This window comes from Labeo rohita, chromosome 7 (assembly GCF_022985175.1).
Source record: "Labeo rohita strain BAU-BD-2019 chromosome 7, IGBB_LRoh.1.0, whole genome shotgun sequence".
Lineage (NCBI taxonomy): Eukaryota > Metazoa > Chordata > Actinopteri > Cypriniformes > Cyprinidae > Labeo > Labeo rohita.
Window position 1 is genome coordinate 41,352,351 of NC_066875.1, and position 26,032 is coordinate 41,378,382.

Below are 26,032 nucleotides of genomic sequence, written 5' to 3' on the forward strand. Positions count from 1 at the left end.
ATTCCCAGACGACCTCCTCCGACCCTCCCTCTCCTGTTGGGCCGCTCCTCCCCCCTCCTCCAGCACTCGCAGTGATTTCTACCCCCATAACCGAACCCCCCACCCTCCTCTTCCTCCTTCAACAGAGGGCAAAGTGTTTTGTTCTTTCACTGTGCGTCTTAAACACGCAAAGCAGACTCCATCCCATTCATGCACTCAATGAAAGGAGGAAGTACAAAAAAGGGGGGTATAAAGAAACAGGCAAGGAAAGATTTTCTATATTGCAAAGGAATAAGCTATATATGTGTGTGTGTGACCCTGGACCACAAAACCAGTCTTAGGTAGCACGGGTATATTTGTAGCAGTAGCCAATAAAACATTTTATGGGTCAAAATTATCGATTTTTATTTTATGCCAAAAATCATTAGGATATTAAGTAAAGATCATGTTCCATGAAGATATTTTGTAAATTTCCTACCGTAAATATATCAAAACGTAATTTTTGGTTAGTAATAAGCATTGCTAAGAACATCGTTTGGACAAGTTTAAAGGCGATTTCGTCAATATTTTAATTTATCTGTACCCTCAGATTCCAGATTTTCAAATAGTTGTATCTCAGCCAAATATTATCTTATCTTAACAAACCATACTCAACAGAAAGCTTATTTATTCAGCTTTCAGAAGATGTATAAATCTCAATTTAAAAAAAAATATTTTGTAGTCCAGGGTCACATATTATACATACATATACATTATAAATATATATATATATAAAAATAAAAATAAATATAAATATAAATATAAATATCTAAATACATACACACACACATATATGCGCAAATATAATAAAATAAAATATTAATAAAATGTATATATATTGTACTTAATATATAATATTTTACATTACACAACTGACCATTAAATCTCTCTCTATATATCAATATGAATACATTAAATATGAAATAGTTAAAATGTGTGTGTGTGTGTGTGTATATATATATATATATATATATATATAGATATATATATTATATATATAGTGTGTGTGTATTTGTGTTTGAATACTGTGTAAATATTAAAATACATTACATATACATAATGTATATAATTTACAGAAAATATTGATATTTTACACTGATATTTCATCAATGATCTCTAGTTTTTATATAAGAATATACTAAATATGGATATTATATTTTTTCTATATATTTTTATTTATTATTTTAGAATTTTATTTTATATTTTATTATTATATTAATATTTTATTAAATATTATTATATATTATGTTTTAGCATTTTTATATTTTATTATTATATTTATACATAGTCTTATTTTTTTTTACACATTACTTAAAATATTTTCATATTTAATACATGTACAATGAAGCACCGAACAGCAAATTATTATATAAAATCTGAATATATAAATGTAAATTGTCTATCTATCCATCTATCTATCCATCCATCCATCTATCAAATAAATATATTAAAAAAATCAGTTTATATGTATTTTAATCTTTAAACAGGCTTGCTATGACCATAAATGCATGTAATAATGAATTTACCAAAGAAAAAATACAAAATATGATAATGAATAAAACATTTGGAAATAGTTTTATTTATAAACACGTCCTTTGGTTTTACAAATGTTTAAAGGGAGGGAGAGAACGGGAGACCTAATGGAAAACAACCAACCAACACAGAATTAATAAAGATTAGAATTTGGCACCAAAAAAACCCCTCAAGTAAGCGCATTTCCAGCAAATCCTAATTAGCCTTGAAGAAAACCAAACACTAAGACCCATTTATTAAAGGCTAAATAATTAATGCGTGAGGAAAAACAAACAAACAAACGCAAAGTTTGAATCCAAACCAGCCGTTTCCTCAAACTTTCCCTGTTATTTCTGCTATTTTATCAGCCGTGTGTGACTGGACGCTGATGGTTAAATGTGTGTGTGAGGGGTACAATTAGCTTTTAAAAACTCTTTAGTCATTACAATTAGCTTTCTATAAAACTATAGTCTAAACGGTTGTGTGTGTGTTGCATGTGTCGGGAGGATCTCAAACAGTAGCTGCTGTCACTGACCCTTCGCCTGGCGGAGAGAATGTGACGGAGGAGTAACCGCGGAGAGCAGGGGGGTCGGATGATGAGCCAATGATGGAAGAATGGAGTGTGTGAGCGTATACGTGAGAAGGGCTGCGGGAGGTTTTTGAGGGGGAGCTCTGCGTCCCGTCACACTCCGTGGGGCAAAGGTGATGACAAATGCGCCATTTAAAACTCACTCAGTCAACCGAGCGACTCGGCCTGGGAAAGCCATTCACAGACACACACACACACACACACACACACACACACGCACAGATATAGAAACCCTCCCCCCTCAGCCTGTAGGCTCCATAAAGTCTGTATGAAGTCCGACTGCCTAAATCCCCCAGTATCAGTAACCTGACTACGTTATGAGCCCCGCTTTAAGCCCACAGCTCAGTCGGAGAACCGTAGAGCGCTGGGACTGTAAGTCCAACACCTGGTGCCACCATTTCAAAGTTCCCCCAAACTAAAATTACCAAATCACTAGGGGCACATAACACTCACACCTTCTCAATTGAACAGTTCTGTCAGTGTGAGTCCAAAATCTGAACACAAAGCCAGTCAACCTGCTTTGATGTGTAACTCATCCTGGGATGTTTATGCTATGGACATGAATCATGACTAAAATCATGTTGCTTGATCACGATTTTCATAAGAAAAAAAAAAGGTTAAAAAAGAAGAGACCGAGGCCATATCTAGGAGCCTGTATGTTTTAAGACTTAAGCTGGATTCTTGACTTGGAACACTATGTAACCACCAAGAACATCCTAGCAACCATTTAGAACATGCAAACAGTCACACAGAACATCTAGAAGCCACTTAAAAACACCTAGAACATTCTAGCAACTAGAGCTGTCATGATTCCTCCATTCAATTCAAGTACTTGATTTAAAAAAAATCCTTGATTGCATTCTGTCTGTGTCGAGTAACCGGCAAAATAACTGGAAGTGGGATATTCCATGGACGAGAAGAATTCATTAGACTGTTTTCCAAGACTGCATGACACATTAAACCTATTTAAAACCATAATAAAACATAATGCTATTGTGAATTCACAAAAGCTATGATTCAATTTAATAAATAAATAGAATGCAGGTGTAATATAATACATGAGTGGCTCCATTCACTGTAAACGATGCTCCACACCAACTGTTATCATTTATATGTGCAAAGCGTCTCAATCTCTGCATATTTTTGTGAGTTTGGGTGTATTATAACGCTCATCTGGGAATGCAACATCTGCCATTTCATTTGTAAGGTAAATCAATTATAAACCTATGCAAACACAGAAGAATACATCATTATCTTTCTCAATATGCTAACTGTTCATCATGATTTCAAAATAAAAGTTTAAACCCTCGCTCTGCATTTACACGTTTTGATGTCCACATATTTACGAAATGACAGTGGCTGTGGCATTTCTGTCGTAAAGAAATGGCCAAACTGTAAAGATTAAGCGGACATTTGAATTAAATGTTGTTTAGTTAATATTACACAAGGATTAGATCCCACAGTAAAGTGTAAAAACAATCATCAGGGTGTTGGCGTCCTCTGCAGGTATTTGTTATACATATGTGATGCGATCTGGGAAAACCCACCAGATGTCATGCTGGGACCTTTTCAGCAAATTCGAAAAATAGGTTGAATGTCAATTTTTTGTCAAAATAAGGTTTTCATTAAATTATTATTCTATAACATCTCGTCTATCATCTCTGAAAATATCTCGGCGAAATTCACTTGTTAAGTGCAGAAAAATAGCGATTTATTGCAGCAAGCAGAAATTACGCTGCTGAGGTGCTCCACAAAAACAGCTAACCTATCAAAATAAACCATGTAACATATTTAATAAAGATGTATTAATGCACATTTTCCGCCAGTCCTGTGTAAACTACGGCATGCAAAGTTTATTTATTTATTTATTTGAGATGGTGAGCGCAACAATGCAGTCTGAAGTACTGCAGCTATTCACTTAAACGATCTTACTCGTCTCAATCTGCTCAATCTTGGTGATGTCAGTGCCCTAAACCATGTTATAATGGACTATTTCACATCCAGAGATGAAGGATCGGATGATGAAGTTACTAAAGAGGAGGAGTCCGATGACTTGCACTGCGCTCACTTTTCTAAATGTAAACTACAAGCAGCAGAAGCACCCCATGTCCCGGTGCAGCCGAGGCAGTGCCCGCGCCAGGGCGGACGTTAGCACAAAAGCCGAAATGATGCCACGCTTCAACTTTGTACACCGAGGCGGGAGCAGGAACTACTCTTTCATCCTCCATTACTAGCAGCAAACTATTTTAACGATAACATTAGTGGCCGTGCCTTTATGCTAATGTTTCCCATCACTGTTTAAGTTTAAATATCGATATTCCGTTTTTGAGAATCGATACAGGTATCACTAAACAAAATATCGCGATACTCACGTGTATCGATATTACACACCTCAGAAACCATCCAGAACATCTACCACTTAAAAACCATCCAAAACCACTTAGCAAACACCTTGAACATCCTAACAACCATCCAATATCCTAGCATCGGGATGCACAATTTGAGGTGGGGGGAGGGGAATATAAGAATTTAAAATGTGAAAATACACTCCTGGTTTGCTGTGCTTCCAAACTTGTCCAAAAAAATTGTGATGATAATTTTTTAAATGATTATTACTACTAAATAAAAATAATATGCATAAAAAAGTGTTACTACTGTAATTTTTCACTGCTGAAAAAAAAAATATATATATATATATATATTTCAAAAAGAAAACTACATAATATTTTATTTTACAGTACAACTGTAAAAATAGAGTAATATTTGTAGCTCTTATCACTTTTAATTTTCAAATAAATTCAGTTAAAATTTTACAGTGAAAACAATAATTACCCTATTAAAAATAAAGGCTCCAAAAGAGTTTTTTGTAGTGACGCAACAGAGGAAATATTTTGGGTTCATCAGAAAACCGCTTTTTCTTTGTGTGAAGATTATGTAAATAATCTGAAAACCTTTTTCCACTATGACAAAGTTTTTGTGCATTGGAAAGCTTCAATGTTTGTTAAAACCATCAACGCCAACAAAGAACCTTTATTTTTAAAAATTTATGGTGATTCTGGTGGAAACCTACCATGGTAAATAGTTTTTAAGGGTTAAGGGCCCACTCAACTGTCAGTTTGTGAAATTACGACAAAGCTTCAATATGCATGGAATGTCAGCACGCTTAAAATAACGGGATTGGATGTCTCGAATTCAGTATTTTCCAGCAGTTATCATACGTACGCAATAATCTGGAGGTGGTAGAGAGAAGCGATCATTTCTCTCTCTGGTTCTGTGAGGTCTTTTTCCACACGCTATCAATCACTCTATGCTCAGATAAGGACTGAGGGAGACAGATATTATGAACGGCTCAGGATTACTCTCACAGCATATAAGAACAGTGGAAGAGGATAAGCGTCTTTGTGCGCGCATACGAGAGAGTGCCGGAGCAAGTGCCTGTGGACGGAGGGGGATTTTCACATTATCGTAGAGAACTGGACGTGGGCTGAGGGCGCCGGGCCAACACAAACGAGAGAAGAGCCTGGCGCCTGCACCACCAGCCCGTTTGAGCCACGGGGAAATATTTACCCAACACAGCCAAACTCTCATAGCATTCAGACTATCGCTGAAACACTCGAGCAAAATCATTCAAGATCTGGGTGATTTGCAATCTAGATGTTTTGTCTACTTTTGAATCTTGGTGCTGCGGTACTTTTACTAACACTGGCTTTATGAAATCAAGTATTATACAGTATAGTAGTCATATTAATTGTTTATAAAAATGATAAAAATTATTATTTAGTAAAACTAAACTAAAAAAAGACACTTTAAAATAAAAAAAAACTTTTCTATTGCTATGTCATTTGTATGTGTGTGTAAGTTATAATATTTTTATATAATAAAATATATATAATTTTATATTCATATATAATTTCATTCACAACAATAAAATAAATAGGATATATAAATTAACCAGGGGAAACTTTAAGTAATTCTAACTCATAATAATTAATCTATAAGCCTATAAGTACAAAAAATAAATAAATACATAAAAATAAATACATATTAAATCTTTAGAATAAAATCTATGGACATATATTAAAAATAATTATTAGGATATGCTATGTCAGTTATATATATGTGTGTGTGCGTGTATAATTAATATTTTTATATAATTTTATATAATAAAAAATATATATTATTTTATATTTATATATCATTTTATTGACAACAATAAAACATATTAGATATGTCAAATAACCAGGAAAAAACTTTATTTTTTAAGCAAATGTAATACAAATATAATTATAAATATGTCATTTGTATGTGTGTATGTGTATGTTTGTATGTAAGTAGATAAACTAAATAAATAAATATCAAATCTTTAAAATAAAAAAGAAACCTTCATATGAACACACATTAAAATAATTAATAATATATAACATGTCAGTTATGTGTGTGTGTATAATTTATAATATTATTATAATATAAAATATATATAATTTTATATTTTAAAAATAATTATATTCACAACATAAATAGGATGTCAATTAAACAAGGCAAAAATGCATCTTTTAAGTAATTAAAAGTCATATAAATAAGTAGATAAACTACATAAATAAATATCAAATCTCTAAAATAAAAAAGAAAACTTTCTAAATTATAAACACATTAAAAATAATTATTAGGATACAACTTGCTATGGTCAATTATATATGAGTGTGTGTGTGTGTGTAATTTATAATACTTTAATATCATTTTATATAATAATAATAATAATAATAATAATATAATTTTATTTTTATATATAACTCTAGTCACAACAATAAAACAAATTAACCAGGAAAACAATTACATTTTTAAGTAATATTATTATATCATTATAGTAATACTATAATAAGTAATATATTATAGTCATATTAACTGTCTATAAAATTATAGTAAAGTATAGTATAGTAAATAAATAAATTTAAAATCTTTAAAAAAAAAACAAAAAAAACAACAACTTTCTAACATATATGAACACACATTAAAAAATTGACATCCTAAATTTAAAATATGTCAATTTGCAAGGTCAATTATAAAATGAATTATATATTTTTAATGTATAAAAGTACTATTAATATATAAATGTTGTATTTTATTTGCTATTTAAATTTTGTAGGTAAGTATATATTGTAAAAGCCATTAACATTATTTTAAATACTGTTTTTATTGCTTTTTAAAATCCCCAAATCATTCATAGCTTGGCATCTTTCAGGCAAATATTTATTGTGCCCACAAAAACATGCTTGAAATATTCTTCTGAAGTTTAAAGGGATTGAATCTCATAAGAGAGTATAAGAGTATGTCCTAACCCCTGGGGAGTGGCGCTGGTCTTACGCCCAGATTGACTAGCAGAAGGACTCACCCTGTCTGAACTGCATCACGTGACCATTACGGCAACCACACTGGCAGACAGGTCAGGCCTTCAGGAAGAGATTACTTCTAGCATGCAGCTTTAAAAAGCCAGACAGACACCCCCACCCTTCTCCTTAATACCCAAACCTGAGTACCCCGACCCCTTGTACGGCTCTCACTCGCTGTGCCACATCTGAAGGCATTCATCAATCTTCCAACCTCCAAAAATATCCAAAAGAACACCAGCGGCTTGTGGAACGTTTGTTCTGAATTTACTTAAAATTCAATTCTACCTGAAAACAGAAACATTTCGAGTTCCAAGGTTTAAACGTGCATACTGAAGTTACGAGTATCTAAACATAAGGATATCAGTTGATCAAAGTGGATGCATATGTGGACTGTTGAGTCTTTTTATCTCAGTTCATATTTTCTTGTCCTTTAATTTCAAAGGGTTTTACGGTGTTGTGTGAGTTTGTTTGTGGAAGTGGCTCTCTGAGGTCAGGCCAAGGTCTGATCTTGCGGAGCAGACAAAAGCACCAGGATGTTCCTGAACAAAAGGCCACTTCCTGAAAGATGTCTGGCTTCTCTGTCGCTATGCAAACAGTAGCTGGAAGAAAAAAAAAAAAAAAAAAATCCAAAAAAACTGCACTGCATCTGTATTCTGAGTTAGCCGTAAATAATTATTCAAAAGTCTGGGGACAGTAAGATTTTTAAAATTATTATTATTATTTTTAAAGAAATTAATAATGGAGTAATGGCTGCTAAAAATTCAGCTTTGCCATCAAAGAAATACATTGCATTTTAAAATATATTAAAATAAAAACACAGTTATTTTAAATTGCAATATGGCAATATTCCTGTTTTAAGTATATTTTGTTCAAATAAATGCAATAAATTAGAACTTTTTTTGCATTTATTTTTGCAATAAATGCATTTTTTTTTTTTTTTTTTACATTTTTTAAAACTCTTCTTGACCCAAAACTTTTAAACAAAGCGTACATCAATTTTTTTCTGAAAAACATGCAAAATTATAAAACACGTTTTTCCCCCCCCAATTTCAGCTTTTTCTTATAGGTTAAAGCAGACTTTAACTTCAACACACGTCACACTGGACTGACGACAGGTGCGTTTAACACTGGTACATGTCAAACAGATAATTTCAAGTAGCTGATTGCAGATAGAATTAGACCAGGAAGCCGGCCTAGTGCCGTGATGCATGTTCTGGTTTAAATGGACAGGCCTATAGTTTTGTTCAGGCTCTTTGTCACCCCGCTCTTTAGATGCTAATATTAGAATAAGCCAATAATAAATTCCTATCAGTCCACCGCACTTCACTCCACATGGCTTTATTTTTTCTGTGCATAAAAAATTAAACATTTTGAAGAATCATGCAGATCTTTTTCCATAGTACATGAAACTGACATTAAAAAAGCATGATAATACTAATCCATGTGACTCATGCAAAATATTAAGTAATATAAGTATTAAACGACATTCAAGTTATTCACTGCAAGTTCTTCACTTTTAAACTAAAACTATTAAAAATGTTGATGACTGAAATGATGAGCTAAAAAAATATTTAAATACTTAAGTTAATTAGATTTTATATCATATTATTTTAGTTTTAGTTAAAAATTACTGAAATTGAAATAAATTCACTATCAGTCAAAAGTTTTTGAACAGTAAGATTTTTAATGTTTCTTAAAGAAATCCCTTGTGCTCACAAAGCCTGCATTTATTTGATCTTAAGTGTAGCAAAAACAGTAAAATTTTGAAATATTTTTATTATTTAAAATAACTGTTTTATACTTGAATATATTTTAAAATGTAATTTATTCCTGTGATTTCAAAGCTGATTTTTTTTGCATCATTACTCCAGTCACATGATCCTTCAGAAATCATTATAATATTTTGATTTGCTGCTCAAACAACATTTATTATTATTATTATTATTATTATTATTATTATTATTATTATGTTGAAAACAGCTGAGTAGAATTTTATCAGGTTTCTTTGATGAATAGAAAGTTCAAAAGAGCAGTATTTACCTGAAAAAGAAATCATTCATAACATTATACATGTATTTATCATCACTTTGATCAATTTAAAGCATCCTTGCTAAATAAAATGATTAATTTCTATAATTTCACAGGAATAAATTAAATTTGTAAATATATTCAAATAAAAAAAACTGTTGTTTTAAATAGTTAAAATATTTCACAATTTTACTGTTTTTGCTGATCAAATAAACGCAGGCTTGGTGAGAGACTTTTTAAAAAACAAACAAACAAAAAAAACTTTTTTTTGACTGGTAGTGTATTTATTTCAATTTTAGTAATTTTTACTAAAACTAAAATAATATGATATAAATAATAATACTTTTATAAGTATTTATATCATTTTATTTTAGCTTAATTTCAGTGATCAAGTCAAGTCAAAAGCAGGCTTGGTGAGCAGAAGAGACTTTTTAAAAAAAAAAAAATAAAAATAAATAAATAAATAAATAAATAAATAAATATATTTATTTATTTATTAATCTTACTGTCCAAAAATGTCTGACTGGTAGTGTATATCTATATAGAAATATTTAAAAGAACTACTCCAAATGATAAAATAGGGCTCAACTACTAATAAGTAATACAATTAAAATGATATCTGAAAATATAAATATGAAAGCTACTTCAATACATCAATAAAACCTGTAATAGAATATAAACAATAGTAAAATGACACTGATTTGCTAATAAAACCATGTTCAAAAAAATAAATGCAGAAAAATAGGTGTGAAATGCCATTAAAAGTAAGTTAAATGGTATTATTTTTATTTTAGCTAAATTGTAGTACTGACAAATTGTAATGTGAATTAAGAAAGACTGATATTACTTCAATAAAACATAATAAACTTCCACTGAACAAATAAGAGGAAGACACTGAAAACAACTAGCTTCACATCTGATTTTCACTTTGTGATCAACAGACTCATGCAAAACTACAATACAAAATCCTCTTTTTTTTTTCTCAGTGACAATTTCAAGAAAAAGATCCTGGTGTGAAGACGTATTTGATTCCCGGAGCGTGTCTGCGCATGATGTGTTCCCATCAATACAGACACCGCCATGTCTATCTGCATCAGCGCTTTCTGATTTCTTTATGCATTTCCCCTCTTTTTCTGACACCCGTCTTTTCGCTGTCTCTCTTTCTGGCCCTTCCTCTGTCACCGTTTGTCTGTGTGTCTCAAAGTATGCCATTACTGTCTCCATCTGTCCATCAAGATAGCTTTATGGATATCTTTCTTTCCTTTTAGACCACACTCTCTGTTTTCACTCTCGGGAATGAGTCAGCAGCGCTCGAGAGGCGAACGGCCGGCCTGCCGTCACGATATTCAGCGAACGCCTGACTTATGTTACACCTTCGATGGTGTGACAATATGGTAATACAAATTAGCCAGCTTCTCGAATTTCTCGGCCAGATGAGTCACATGCCGTATCAGGGCCACCCAAATGCTTTTTAATGCTGCTGGTCAGACTGACCACCTCATGGGCCATCTGTGTGTGTGTGTGTGTTTTGAGTTATCAGTATCCACCCGCCGCCCCCCTCCTCCCCGTTTCCCACAAGACCCCACGCTGTCACAACAGACATTTAGCAGCTTTCACGCTAAAGGGCCACGGGGGGCTTCCTTCCTTCCTTCTCCACTTCCTCCCTCTGTTTTCCGCTTCCCCACTGTCTGCTTTGCTCCGTTTTGCGGGATGCCCTCTACAACGCCCTCTTTAACTTCATTTCACGGCTAATTATAGACAAAAACAAGACAGCGCAAGAGGTGAATCTCACAATGGCTCTTAAAAGGGAAAAAACACACAGGAAAACAAAGTCCAAGGGGCACGACATAAAAATAGAAAATGCCAGGAAGCTTTAAAGATGTTGTGCAGGATAATTATAGTTCAGGGCCATTTTATCTTTTTAGATGGATGCTAAGAAAACAGGAAGTAGGGCAGAGGTGCAGTTAAATGGGCTGCCCAATAGAGCGCGAGGCGAGCGATTCCCACAGCGGAGCTAGAAAAACACGCAGGTTCCAAGAGGATCAGAGCATCCGAGGAAATTCAAACACACGGGGATGGAGTATGGGAATGACGCGGAGGTGCTTTCTCAGGCCGCTTGTTTACTAGTGCGCAGTGGCACCGTCACAGAAATGACATCACAAGAGCTTCTGAAATCCATGTGCATTCAAAATGTCACATTTGCAGTACTTTAACTATTAACTTTCTTAGCATCTTAACAAACTTACTTAAGTAAAAAAGGAGTGCTGTCAAACAATTAATTGCGATTAATCGCATCCAAAATAAAAGTTGTTGTTTACATAATATATGCATGTATATTGAAGGGATGGGTGATATGGGCTTAAAAATGTATCACAATCATTTCTGGTATTTACTGTGATAACGATACCAATGACAATTCTGTTTCCTTACAGAAAAGTATTACCTTTCCTATTTTTACCCAAAATAGGGTGTTGTGAGCATTACTGAGTACACTGTTTAATTCACTGGAATGTGAACTAAATTGTTCGTACTTTCTGTACTGGAAGCTCCTAACATTAAGACGAATTCCTTGTGTGTGAAACACACTTGGCAATAAAGGTCTTTCTGATTCCTTGTGCAGAAACTCCACATATGCTTTATAGTAGTAATAGTACTGACGAGCTTCAGGAACCTCTAATCCAGTCATCGCTGTAGCTGAATAAAACGCAGATAGAGGAATTTAAACTGAGGAAACTTGACAATAAACAAACATACGACTGATACAATATATGGTTTTGTCTGTGTTCTCAAAGAAAACTTGGATAAAGTATATTTATAATGCAATGCTAATCGACATAGCCTTTATCATACTATAAAATAGTTTGATTTCTTTCAAAATGTTATTTGCAAAATGCAAAATGTTATTTCAAACCCTTGACTGTGTTATAAAGTTAATTTGGAGAAAAAACATGTCAATAAATGATATGTTTGTTGGACAATAGGTTTGTAAACAGACTCAAACACATGCAAAACATTGCACACTAGCTACTAGTACAGTTATAGTTATTCAAGGCTCAGACTGATTTTTGCCACACTGCACAGTTTTGACTAAACCAGTTCCAGATATGTCAACAACTAGATTTTATAGATATTATCACAGGAAGACTAATTCTTATCGTGGAAAAATTTTTTACTGGTATATCGCAAACAATAACATATCGTCCATCCCTAGTATATTGTGTATATTTATTATCTTTATATAAATACACACACATACAGTATATATTTTGAAAATATTTACATGCATATATTCATATAATTGATAGTAAATGGAAATATTCTTAATATATAAAAACATTTTTCTTAAATATATACATGTATGCGTGTGAATTTATACATAATAAATATACACAGTAGACACGCATATATTATATAAACAAAAACTTTTTGGATGTGATATACTAAAAAACACTTTTATTCAGCAAGGATGCATTGAATTCATAAAAATTTCCAGAAAAAACATTTATGTTACAAAAAATTTATATTTCAAATAAATGTGGTTTTTTTGAACTTTCTTATTTATCAAAGAATTTTCAATTACATCAATGATGGTTTCCATTTTTTTTTTTCGGTTTAAGAAAAAAAAAACTGAAAAAAAAAAAAAAAAAAGAGATTTCCGAAATCCTGATCTGAAAGAAGTGATTTGCAGTCTTCGCTCTGAAGTCCAGAACTGAATCAACTGACTGACTCAATTGTCCAATCTGAATGAAAATGCTCCATGTAAACACCTCAATCGGAATAAAACTGGACAAAATGATTGAAATTTTAATCAGGTTGAGAGGGGCGGGATAAACCTTTTCATGTAATAACTTGATTGGACTGAAAATGAAAAGTGGAAAGTTTTGTGCAAGTGCAATGACATAGAAATGGCGTAATGACACACCATGCACGGAACAAGCCGATGTTGTTGTTGAATATATGTCATGTCAATCTAAAATTCTCTGTGAAGTGGTGCAGGATAACATTGTGCCACAAGTGCTTGCGTCAACTCTCATCTGGAGACGTTTTTTGGGACCGTTTGGGCGCGGGAATGGCCGTTTTTACGGCTTGATTAATATAAGCATCATTGCACAAAGCTTCATGTTCTTGTCATCTCCTAATTAGGACCCAAAATAGATAAATAGTAAGTTTGCTTTTTAAAACAAAGAAAAGGAGGATGGTTAGTACGCAAAAACATCGGGAAACTATATTTGTGCAGTGTGCACATGTCAAAAGAATCAATCTGATTTAAGAGCTTGAGGCATGTAAACATGCACATCAACCTGATGACACTACTTTGCGTTCATGTAAACTCTATTTTTGGATTCCTCAGTCAGAATGATTTCAAACTTGGATACTGATACAAATTCTGCTAATCTGTTAAACTGGTAAAATATACGTTTGAAATTGTCAAACAATGCTAAACAAACATAAATCTTAAAAACCCAGAATACAAGAACACAACAATTTGCAATTTTGATGAAATTACTTGATCTTAAAATTTACTGTAAATGTAAAACCGCAAGTAACGCATGAGGAACTTACCATGGTGTGCCGTATATTCGAAAGCCCTTGACGGTGACGTCAGAGTCCTGCAGGTAAACACAGTTTGTCAGGAGAGACTGAACATTGTCAAAGTCCTCGGGTTTCAACTTGGACACGGAGGGAAAGCGATAGTAATCCTGCTTGACCAGCTCCGTCATGAAATCCTTATCGAAGGTGAGCTCGTGATTCCCCGCGATCACCACTTTAAACTCGTACGGCAGGCCGCCTGCAACACCACAAAAAAACATACATGTTAAAACAGACCATTAACCCTTTTCCCCATAAACATTTTTCATATTGGACACAAAACAAATTATGACAACTAAATAATTCAGAAAAGATATTTTTGTGTAAGACTAAGTATTTCACAACTCATTTGTAAAATGACAAAAACAGATGTGCTTAAACATTGCTCAAATAATATATTAATATATTAATAAATTATATATAAATACTTTCAAATAACAATATATCAGCTATAAATTCTTATTAATATTAACAATAAATATAACTACATACATATTACTAGGTAATAGGAATAAAAGCATAATGACTAAATATGTATTAAAAAATTACAATAATGTTTATAAATGCCCTTTGAAAAAATGTATATATGTATATATATATACACATATATACATACATATACACACACACACACACACACACACACACACACACACACATATATAATATTATATAATCATCTCATATGAAAAATTGTAATTCCAAAAGTATCCCATTGGAAAAATGGATTAAAAAAAGACATAACATTAATTGTGAGTGGTTTGGAAGAACCAGGATTTTTTTTTTTATAACAATAGTCTGTAACCTAACAATGTGCCTACAGAGAAATTTCATTGGTTCAAAATCCTGCACGCCATATTAAACATCAAGATTGGACATTGCTGCACACTGGTTTGGATTCACCACTGATAGACAGATTTCTTGTCAGTGGAACTCGCGTCTGGTTAACACACAGCGTGAATTTATTAAAAAAATGCTTTGTTGAAGTTCATGTGAGGTCATTTTGATCCTGAGGAAAAGTCAGATAATGAAAAACAGGACTGTGCAAGTAGAAACAGGCCATTACAACAAAACATACACCAAAGCATCTTACTTTACCTCTCTATTCAGGCTACTGTCTATTCTCAAAACTATGGTTGGTATATTGTTAAAAGTTAGCTTTTTTTGTAACAACCGTGGCCAAGTCAAGGATAAAGGTACTGTCTGTGTCTTCCTTTCCCCTCTATGGAAAGTGCACTCAAACACAATGGCCATCCTGAACTGCACCAAACATTTATTAAAGTCACGGCCGCTTCATCTTCCTCACTTCAGCCTCCATCGTCACAGCAAAGCTCTTTTGTGCTGGTACATCAGGATAATGCAACAGGGGTTAGTTGTTCTTCACAGAACGCAAACAAAAAGACTGTCTTCTCTCTCTATGTATACCGGCGATCCTCAGACAGGAAAACACACAGACCGTCTCCCAGTGGATTGCATAACACATATGGAACGCTTCAAATGCGGAGCGAGTTTGAGAACAAAACAAATCACAATATTTCACCTACCAAAACAGATGAAACGAGGCGCTTTTCAGACACGTGGCAATGCAAAATGAGATTGAATATGCATCGGCAAAGACATAATAAAAGTCAAAATCCAGTGTAATTAGAAGCTCTGTAAAATATTTTAAGCAGGCCATTATTTGTTCTCTTTTATAAAAGGGAACAGTGTGGAAAAAGCCAGTTTAATAAAGCCTTTTCACGATTTGAATTGGAAGTGTGTCTTTTTTGGAAAACAATAAAAACCAATTAAATTTCGAACTGTAAAGGCATGGGAAAGGAGCAAAACGCTTGACCGAAAGTATAAAGAAAATAAAAAGATAACCCGGTTTAAAAGTAAACACTTTCCCAGCAGTTTAATTTGCTTTCTTGCTCCTTCCATGCGCTCGGCACTATATAGACCGGGATATATCATAAATCCCAGTCTAATCTAATAACAGGAGCCCATCTCTCAGCTCGGCGGTCCGCAGTCAGCCAAACGCCATCACGGATCCATTTACATGGAGCTTTCGCGTCGCACAAAACCGAATCACAAACCCCCGGCGGACGAGCTTCGTGCCAGCCTCTCCATGGCGGAAAAAGGCCTAGAATGCAATTACCTCCCCACCGACTGCATCTTCTGCGTCCCCGCAGGGATTTTTACAACATTTTATTGCCATCAAAATGTATTTTTCGAAGAGGACTGCGGATATAAACTCTGTTTATTACTTTGAAGAAGCTACGGAGGAACATATGGGAAGGTATGTGGCGTATGGGAAAGCGCTTACAGTCGAAGGGATTTGGGTTTAGCCTCAACGTTTGAATCTGATTTACATCAGAGGACCGGCGCGGGGCACGGTTTGGCAATGGCTGCGCGTAATGAATGTAAATCAAATTAGTGAAAATAAACTACACACCGTAAACATCTGAAACTGAAGGATGGCTGGTAGGGAACATGTGTATTTTGTTGAAAACAGAGCAGCGCAATCACATCCGTCAAGTTTTTCGAACCGCCGCACAAAAAAACATGTGGGATTTGATGAATAGAATTAAAAACAAAGAGCACATGGCACCAGAAAGCCCAACAGCACAAATCACCGAACGCTCAATCATAAATTAAAGCAATAGTTCACACAAAAATGAAAACTCATTATTTACTCTCTGTCATGTTTTTCCAAACTAGTATGACGTCTTTTCCTCCTTCATTTTGACACACAAAATTCATTTTTTTTTTTAAATCCTGGTCACTCTTTTCGTATAATCAAAGGAAATGAGGACTGGGTGTGTTAAGCTCCAATAAAGGTCAAAAAAAGTTACTGGAAGTCTTCACATTTGCTCTAGCAGGTTCGTTGTGAATGAAACCACCTTTTGAGTCACTTTTTTCCAATGAATCAGTTTATTTTATTCACAATACCTGTCTGAAAGATTTTTTCATAAATCTGACCAAAGTTATAGAATAGACATATTGCTTTTAATTTAGTGTCTGGTTAAGTGGAACAATGGCATATTATTATAGACTGTAAAATTAATTGTATCAATATAGATTGTGAAAGTATTCATTTATTTTTTTTTAAATATCAGTCTTCAACTTCAGTACTAGAACGTGCATTGAGGTCTGACACGGAAGAGAAGATATTTTTAAATAAAGTCGTTATTTTTGTTTTCTTTGCGCACAAGTATTCTCATAGCTTCATAAAAATGCGGTTGAACCACTGATGTCACATGTACTATTTTAACTATTTATATGCAGGGTCAGAAAGCTCTCAGATTTCATCAAGAATACACTACCAGTCAAAAGTTTTTGAACAGTAAGATTTTTTTTGTTGTTGTTTTGTTTTAGAATAAGTCTTTTCTAAAATAGCACAGGAAAAAAAAACAGTAAAATGTTAAAATATTTTTACTATTTAAAATAGCTGCCTTCTATTTGAATACATATTAAAATGTAATTTTTATTTCTGTGATCAAAGCTAAGTCTTCAGTGTCACATGATCCTTCAGATATCATTCTAATATGCTGACATTTTTATTATTATTATAATCAATATTTAAAACAGCTGAGTACATTTTTTCAGGATTCTTTGATGAATAGAAAGATCCAAAGATCAGCATTTATCTGAAATAAAAAGCCTTTAGTACATTATACACTATACCATTCAAAATTTTTGGAAGAAATTATAAAATTTATACTTTTATTTAGCAAGGATGCTTTAAATCGATCAAAAGTGATGATAAAGACATTTAGAATGTTACAAAAGATTTCTATTGCAGATAAATGCTTTTCTGAACTTTCTATTCATCAAAAACCTGAAAAAAAAAAAAAAAAAAAAAAAAAAACTTCAACATAATACTAATAAATGTTTTTTTGAGCAGCAAATCAGAATATTAGAATGATTTCTGAAGGATCACGTGACTGGAGTAATGATGCTAAAAAATTCAACTTGAAATCACAAGAATAAATTACATTTTAAAATATATTCAAATAGAAACTAGTTAATTTAAATAGTAAAAATATTTCTAAATTTTACAGTTTTTCCTGTACTCTGGATCAAATAAATGCAGGCTTGTTGAGCAGAAAAGAATTTAAAAATCTTACTGTTCAAAAACTTTTGACTAGTAGTGTATCTTAATTTGTTCTAAAGATGAGCAAAGCTGTTACAGGTGAGCTAATAATGACAGAATTGTCATTTTTGAGTAAACTATCCCTTTAATATAGAGTTTAATTGATGTACAGCAACAGAGGTAATGACTATTTTACAATATCTTTGAATACATATCATCCACCCAGATTTCGGAGTCCAAACTTATTTTTTTCTTTCTGAACTTATACCTTAATCTTTTATAAAATGTTTTATAAAATCTAATGATGTTATTGGGATAAATACCAATGGGTGATTCACGAGTCAGTCTCCAATGAATCACAATACCTGTCTGATTCGTTCCTGATTTCTACTGATTCAGTTCTTAAGTTCAACTCATTTGACTCAATATTCAGGTCACAGCAGTTAAAAGGTCATTGGAGAGGAAGATTTTAAGCAAATAAGAACTCAAATTAGGGCAAGTGTCATAAATCATATGGACTAATTTAAGAGACCTATGATTCTTTTGTGTCCATTATAAAGAGCCGACAGGACATTCTTCAAAAATAAACCTTTCTGTTTATTACAAGAACAAAAGTCATACAGGTTTGCAATGACATGATAATGATTGAATAATAACAGAACTGTCACTTTAAGGTGAGCTATACCTATGTCTCAACATTGACTGATGAAAAAAACATGCAAACACTTTCTTTTTCCACCCTCACACCATTGCAAAACAAAGGAACAAAGCTGATCTATTGGACATTGGATCTATCAGCTGCCCTGCATTGATTAAAGAAACAGCAGTGAACTCAGACAAACGAAGTCAAGACCTAGAAAAGCTCCTTATTTACGGTGCACAGATCCATGTTTGCATCCGTGAATCCCACGTGGAGAAGTACAGGTCAGATCTCACGGGCAAGATATCGAGCAGAACTGAACTTTAGCAAAGAAACCTCATTCCCACCGAACGATTCCTGCGAATCGATCCCACTTATCAACAAAAACCATGATCAATGACAACGATTAGCGGCTGGGCTTTCTGTGCCAGAAAAACAAACAAATGCAAACGTGAGCAAACGAAATGCAAACGCATCTTCACGAAAATGCATAGTGAATGAGGCAAATGCAAAAGAGAGAAAGAGAGGAATGACAAAACCGGCAGTATTTAAAAGGTCTAAAATAAACAACACCAATTTCCCCTTGCGAGTTTAATTTATAGAGGCCTTTTATGTTTTTTTTCTTCCTTCTGTATCATTTAGCCCCTACTGCTAAAGAACAAAGGAGCGACCTTGGAAAGAAACGCAAGCATTTATGTTACGGAACTCTCCAGAAAATATAACCGGAATGCTTTGGCTCGGACAACAAAAACACAAAGATCCTTTTTCCCGAAGATCCACTACAGGCTCATCTGAGCAACTTTCCTTGAGTTTGTCTAAAGGCTTATATAAGCTACTCCATCATCGCGTCATGTTTGAAGGAACGATTTGTTTTAAACGGACTAAATTCTTCTCTCCAAACATGGATTTTGACAGAAGACAGCTTTCAGCCATCATGAGATTATCTATCAGCGCCCAGCTGTGTGTTTACAACAAAAAGCGATGATGTGAAAAATAATTTCATCGTCAGGTTTCCTTTGGGACGTGAATAATAAGAAAGTCGGAGCGTTCTCCGACCACCAGGCACTTCAAAAGCTGCCAGGTGTCACATGCCAGATGCAAAAAAAAAAAAAGAAAAGGTGACGTCAAGTACGTTGATAGATGGAGGCATGGAAAGATTGCTGACAGCTCTCTCCGTTTCATCCCTTCTGATGCACTATTTCAACCGTGTGTGACACAGGAGTATGCATGGATGGAATGATGGCACGAAGGACAAACTAAGAGCTTGCAACGTCAAAAATAAGGCTCCTGCAAATACAAATACAAGTAACTATGAAACTGCAGCTTGCCAAGATTCAAGTCAATGATTATTTAAAGGGGTCATCAAATGCCCATTTTCCACAAGTTCGTATTAGGGTCTTAATGAAAAGTCTAGAATATACTTTGGTTAAAAATTCTCAGTGGTAGTGTAAAACAACATCCTTTTTACCTTGCCAAAATCAGCTCTTCAAAAATCATCCTATTCTGGTCGAGGCTGTCTTAAATGTTAATGAGCTCTGCTCGTCCTGCCCCTCTCTTCTCGCTGTGGAGAGACGAGCCTGCTTACTTTAGCCACGTTTAGCCGCTAAACTTGCTAACTAGCACATTAATAGGAAAGGCGATCGCAAAGATTCATAAAAAAAACCCTATACTCGCTTCTGCTGTAAGTGAAGCTGGATCACAAAAGATTTGCATGAACATAGACAGATTTATTTAGATCAGGAGGCACATTCCCTTCACAAACAAACGTAATCCACTGCATCTTCAGCGGCTCCAATGTTGGGAGTAAATGATGACCACTATGTTCATTATTACATCCAACAACACAACACCTCAATTGCTCAATTGGAAGTATTTTAGTCTAACTTACATCCCTGCTCCGGCATCGAAACAATGGAGGTCGGACTGTTACAACTGATCTGAGGTAAGACGCTCATGTCAATCAACTATTGTGAGAGCGGCCTCTGTAGGTGTGACGTAGATTTGCACATACACTGCCAACACAAATTAAACAACATTGTTCAAACAACATGTAAAAGTTAACTTAGCATTTTGTTAATACTGATTTCATTTAAGGAAAGGAAAGAAAAGGAAAGAATGTGACGTGTGGCCAAATATGGTGACCCATACTCGGAATTTGTGCTCTGCATTTAACCCATCTAAGTGCACACACACAGTAGTGAACACACACACTGTGAACACACACCCGGAGCAGTGGGCAGCCATATTGCTATCGCTGCAGCGCCCAGGGAGCAGTTGGGGGTTCGGTGCCTTGCTCAAGGGACTCACCTCCCTGCCGCACCTGGGACTTGAACCCGCAACATTTCAGTTTCAAGCTCAACCCCCTAACCACTATTCTACTTGTTCTCATTCTGTTGTTTTATTTAAAACATTTAAATATATAATTTAAAATTTGACATAAAAGATGACATACTTTTAAAAAAGTTAGAAAAATGCCATTAGAAAGGTAAAAACAAAATTCCCCTGTATATCACTTTAAGGAGTCAAATATCACCTCGTAATGGGAAGGCTAATTTTTTATCAGATTTTTTGATTATTGATTAGAAGGTGCTCCTAAAATTTAGACTGTGTGCCTACATTTTTTTTTTTTTTAAATATATGTTTTATTAATTTTCACTTTATAAAGAAATAACATACTTGCAAAATAATGATAACATAAAGACAACAACAGGTAAAAAAACAAAAAAAAAACACAAAAAAAAACATTTCAGCTCACACACACAAAAAGCAAGATTGACATGTATGTATACACTTACATGGGAATTCACTGAGTCAGGAAGATAAAATATTGAAGTACTGACAATGAATACAAATTATACAACTAACAGAACCAGCCATGACACCCTTAGATAAACCCTCTTGTCAGGATGGAAGCAATGTCGAGATCAACATATGTCAGAAAAGGTTCCCAAATTTTATGAAACACTCCACTCTTATCATGTACAATACAGGTCAGATAATCTAGTGACACATATTCAAGAATAGTTCGATGCCACATCCTAACAGTGGGAGCTTTATCTGAGATCCATTATACAAGTATACATTTTTTAGCACTGAAAATGAGGCAATTAAAAAGCCTAATTTTGAACTTATCAAGACCTGCAGAAGGAGACATTCCCAGTAGATAAGATGCTGGATCTGGAACCAAAGAAACACCCAAAATTTTATTCAGTTCTTCTGAAACCCCCCACCAGAACCTCTGTATCTTGTTACAGAACCACAAACAATGAGTAAGACTACCTATTTCTGTCTTGCATTTGGGACAGAAAGGAGAGAACTCAGCCCTAAATCTACTGCGCTGGGAAGGAGAAATGTGAGCTCTGTGAAGAATTTTGAGCTGAATAGCTCTTACTTTATTACATATACTCAGGTTTTTTGCATGCCTACATTTTTTAAGTTAGGAGCACAAGTAAGCGTAGATACAGAACGTTTTACGCACCACTTACACATGGTAGGGAGCAGGTGTACATTTCTTTCATACCAAGTAACATTTTGAAAATACGAACATTTTCATGAATTTGAAAGTTTACGTCAAAACGGCAATTACGAAAACCGACTGTTTGGTAACTGGTCTGACACATTTCAGAAAGCAATTTTGTATAATATTTAGTTTGCATAGCTGGAAGTGTCTGTGTTCATGTGTTTAAACATGTGTTTAGCAATGCTTGCTAAATTGCTACTTAAATATTATCAACTAAAAACATTTTAAAACCAGCTGAACTGGAAAAAGTTACATTTACAATTTAAGTGTAGTAATTTTATTTGTATTAGTTCCTTCCGTAACACTGAATACTGCTTGTGGCGCACGTCGCATGTATAAAGGGCCACAGGGATACACAGACATACAGTATGACAAGAGAATGGACTCGCTAGTCTGAAGGTCAGCGATGTGAGCGGCTTCACGGGTCAGTGTGATCTCTTTATGGCCGCGTCAGGTGCCAACATCCCAAACCCTCCACCCAGGACTCCCTGGCGCCAACAGAGCTCTGGATGTCAGAGTCGGCAACCGTTTGATTTAATCACATGTTTTTTGATCTACACCTCGACCAAAGCACAGGATCAAAAAGGACTTGAGGTGCAGGATTTACCACACACATGATCAGAACAACAAAGAAACTTCCTATTTCTATAAACAGAGTTCTTTAAAAAACCCAAACATCACTAACAAATTATTTTTGGACATGAACCATGGTAATATCGTAGTACGCTTTGAAATAATACCACAGTATTTTGCAACGAGTGGTAAAGTTTTATACATTTCATATTGGTTTCTTTCGTCATTTCTTTTAACAAACAAAATACCATATAAAAGAAACTTCCAACAAAGCTAAATATAAACTCAAATAACCCGCAGTTCAAATACCAAGAACTTTATGACTTCCTAACTGAACTGAAAACACTAAAAGATGAATTTCCTAGAATACAGTATGATTTAGTTTAAACGGAGTGCATTACAGAAGCCAAGACTTGTGCAAATTACTAACTCCATGCACGCGAACACACACTGCATAACAGATTGTGTGTGTGTATGTGTGTGTGTTATACACACACTGTACTACAGCTCAAACTAATGAGAGCACGACACGCATCAGGGGCTTCCAAACAGATATATTAACAAGAGTTATGGAAGTCAGAACTGATGTTTCAATCTCAAATCTATCAATCTCACAGTATGTCACAGTAAGAACATCCGTGACGGCCACATGCTGCAAGCTGGCTATGATCTGGGGCTTTTTGTCAAAAACAAATCACAGTTTTTTGTCTGGAAATGTACTTTTGCAATAGCGATTGACAGCTGGTTATCTAATACACTGCTAATTAGCAGACAACTGCCTATGCAATAGCAATTTTGGCTGAGGCATGCTAAATCTTTTCTTATATAGCGATTTTCGCAATTTTCAGCTTTTTCTTAATCTGTATTCTACATATTTTTTTTCTCTGAGGATTGTTCCTACACATAAAATCATGTTGAATTTAACCCTACATAAATAAGCATAATTAGTTGCTAATGAAGTACCCATTACTCTCCTATGAATCTGTAATTAGAATGTCTTGTAGAAAATACAAAATAATTCTTACACCATGTCTACACCAGCTAAAAAGATAAAAATAGATCTCACTGATTATAATAAGCAGAGAGTCTACGCTGAAAACACTTCTTCTGGTGCTTTATCCTAGTCTGCATGAAATAAATTTAATTTATTTACAAATACAAATATATTTTTGATAAAAATTTAATGCATTTAAACAAATTCTTACTTTTAAATCAAAGCCACATTAGATGTTGCTGTTCTCTTGCCTTCGAGTTTAAATGTTTGGTTTTTGATCACAAATACAGTTGTGCTGTAAATTTGACCTTTTTGTGTAAAATATTTAATTCCATAACAGTCTAATAAAAGTCAGTTTTAATACTACTGAATTTTATTTGATCAAATTAAATATAGGATTACTTTCAATGATTTTTTCATTCATTTCACTGTTGCCAAAGTGTGGCTTATTGGTCTGTTTCTTAAACCGTCTCAGTACAAATTATATAAAATAAATATAAAAACAAATGATTCTGCATCATCAATACTTATTAATCATTCATATGAGGTACAGTGGCACAAATACAGTACCACTGAAAATTTTGAGGTTAATAAAGTCTTGTTTGTTTGTTTTTTTAAAAGGAGTCAATTACAAAATTTTCATTTTCTGTATTTTTGATCAAAAATACATTTCTGTGATCCAAAGCTGAATTTTCAGCATCATTACTCCAGTCTTCAGTGTCCCATGATCTTTCAGAAATCATTATAATATGCTGATTTGCTGCTCAAAAAACATTAATATTAACGTTGAAAACAGTTGTGCAGGTTAATATTTTTTTGGAAACTATTTTTTCTGGATATTGATTTCTGGATCAATTGAAAATTCATTTGAAAAGAACAGCATATTAAAAAATATTTTCTAGCAAAGTCTTTACTTTTAATGTGTCCTTGCTGAACAAAACTATTGATCCATGAAAATATCTTACTAAAAAAATATCTTACTAACCCCAAACTTTTGAACAGTAGTGTACAATGACTAGATAAGCACATTTTTCTACAGGAGAAATGCTTCCATTTTTCTTTTTAATACAAATCCAAAGTTTGAATAAAATCCTGATTTGACAAACCCAAAACCATCGACTTACAGGACCCAGAGCTCCTCACTGAACAGAAAAAACAACATTCAGTAATGATGCACACAGCCCACTGAACCCTTTCTGCTGTGACGGATGCCGTAAGGAGAAACTTAGCCTCTCCTGACCATTAGCTTCAGTCACTAAAACCTGTCACCACCACTTCACACGTCGCTAAACCCTGCATGCGTGTGTGTGAGGGTCAGCTGTGATGCAAGGGGTTAAACGGTGGTTAATCGCAGCTCTTTACCTAACCAGTCGTTAAACTTCTTGACCTCCGAGGGCAGGCCCAGCTCGGTGAAGTCCCCCGTGTGTAGGAGAACGTCCCCGTAAGGCATCTGGATGCCATCTGTCCGTGAGTGTGTGTCCGACACGCACACAAAACGCGTGTGGCCACCCGGCTTGGGAGTGTCGTACGAGATGGGGTCCACCCTGAGAGCGAGAGTCAGCGACAGAGAAACAGATGGAGGGAGAGAAAAAGGAGGAGGTTATTTTATGAGCATGAAAATCAGCAGAAATAACTGTACAGAACGGTTGGCTGACTGGTTACATAAGTACATGAAATCAGCGACGTGTTTAAAATCAGTCTGTGAAAGCAGTTAGAATCCTAATAGTGCTAAGTGGCAAAAATCTTATTTACAACAGATCCATGTATGACAGAAACAGTAAAGAACTGGGTTTATTATGAGATGCTGGAATTGAACCACATTGTGACCCTGTGACCCTGGACCACAAAACCAGCCATAAGGGTCAGTTTTTTTAAAGTGAGATTTATACATCAGATCAACCATTTGAAAATCTGGAATCTGAAGGTGCAAGAAAAAAAATCGAAATATTGAGAAAATCACCTTTAATTAAAGTTGTCTAAATGAAGTTCATAGCGATGCAGATCACTAATCAAAAATTAAGCTATTTGAAAGTTTGAGGTTAGTAAGATCTTGTAATGCTTTTGGAAGAAGTCTCTTATGCTCACCAGGACTGCATAATTTCATAA

The 26,032-nt window shown here is 34.2% G+C and overlaps 1 protein-coding gene across 1 annotated transcript in view; it reads right to left on the reverse strand.

Annotated features, from left to right (window-relative positions):
- The window catches only part of mpped2a (metallophosphoesterase domain containing 2a), a 73,930-nt gene that overhangs the window by 28,399 nt on the left and 19,499 nt on the right, over window positions 1-26,032 (reverse strand). Inside the window, exons 3-4 of the mRNA XM_051115769.1 lie at window positions 25,289-25,470; window positions 14,098-14,323 (exon numbers count right to left, since the gene is read on the reverse strand). Of these exons, the coding sequence (XP_050971726.1) occupies window positions 14,098-14,323; window positions 25,289-25,470 (408 nt within the window). The remainder of the gene's footprint in view (window positions 1-14,097; window positions 14,324-25,288; window positions 25,471-26,032) is intronic.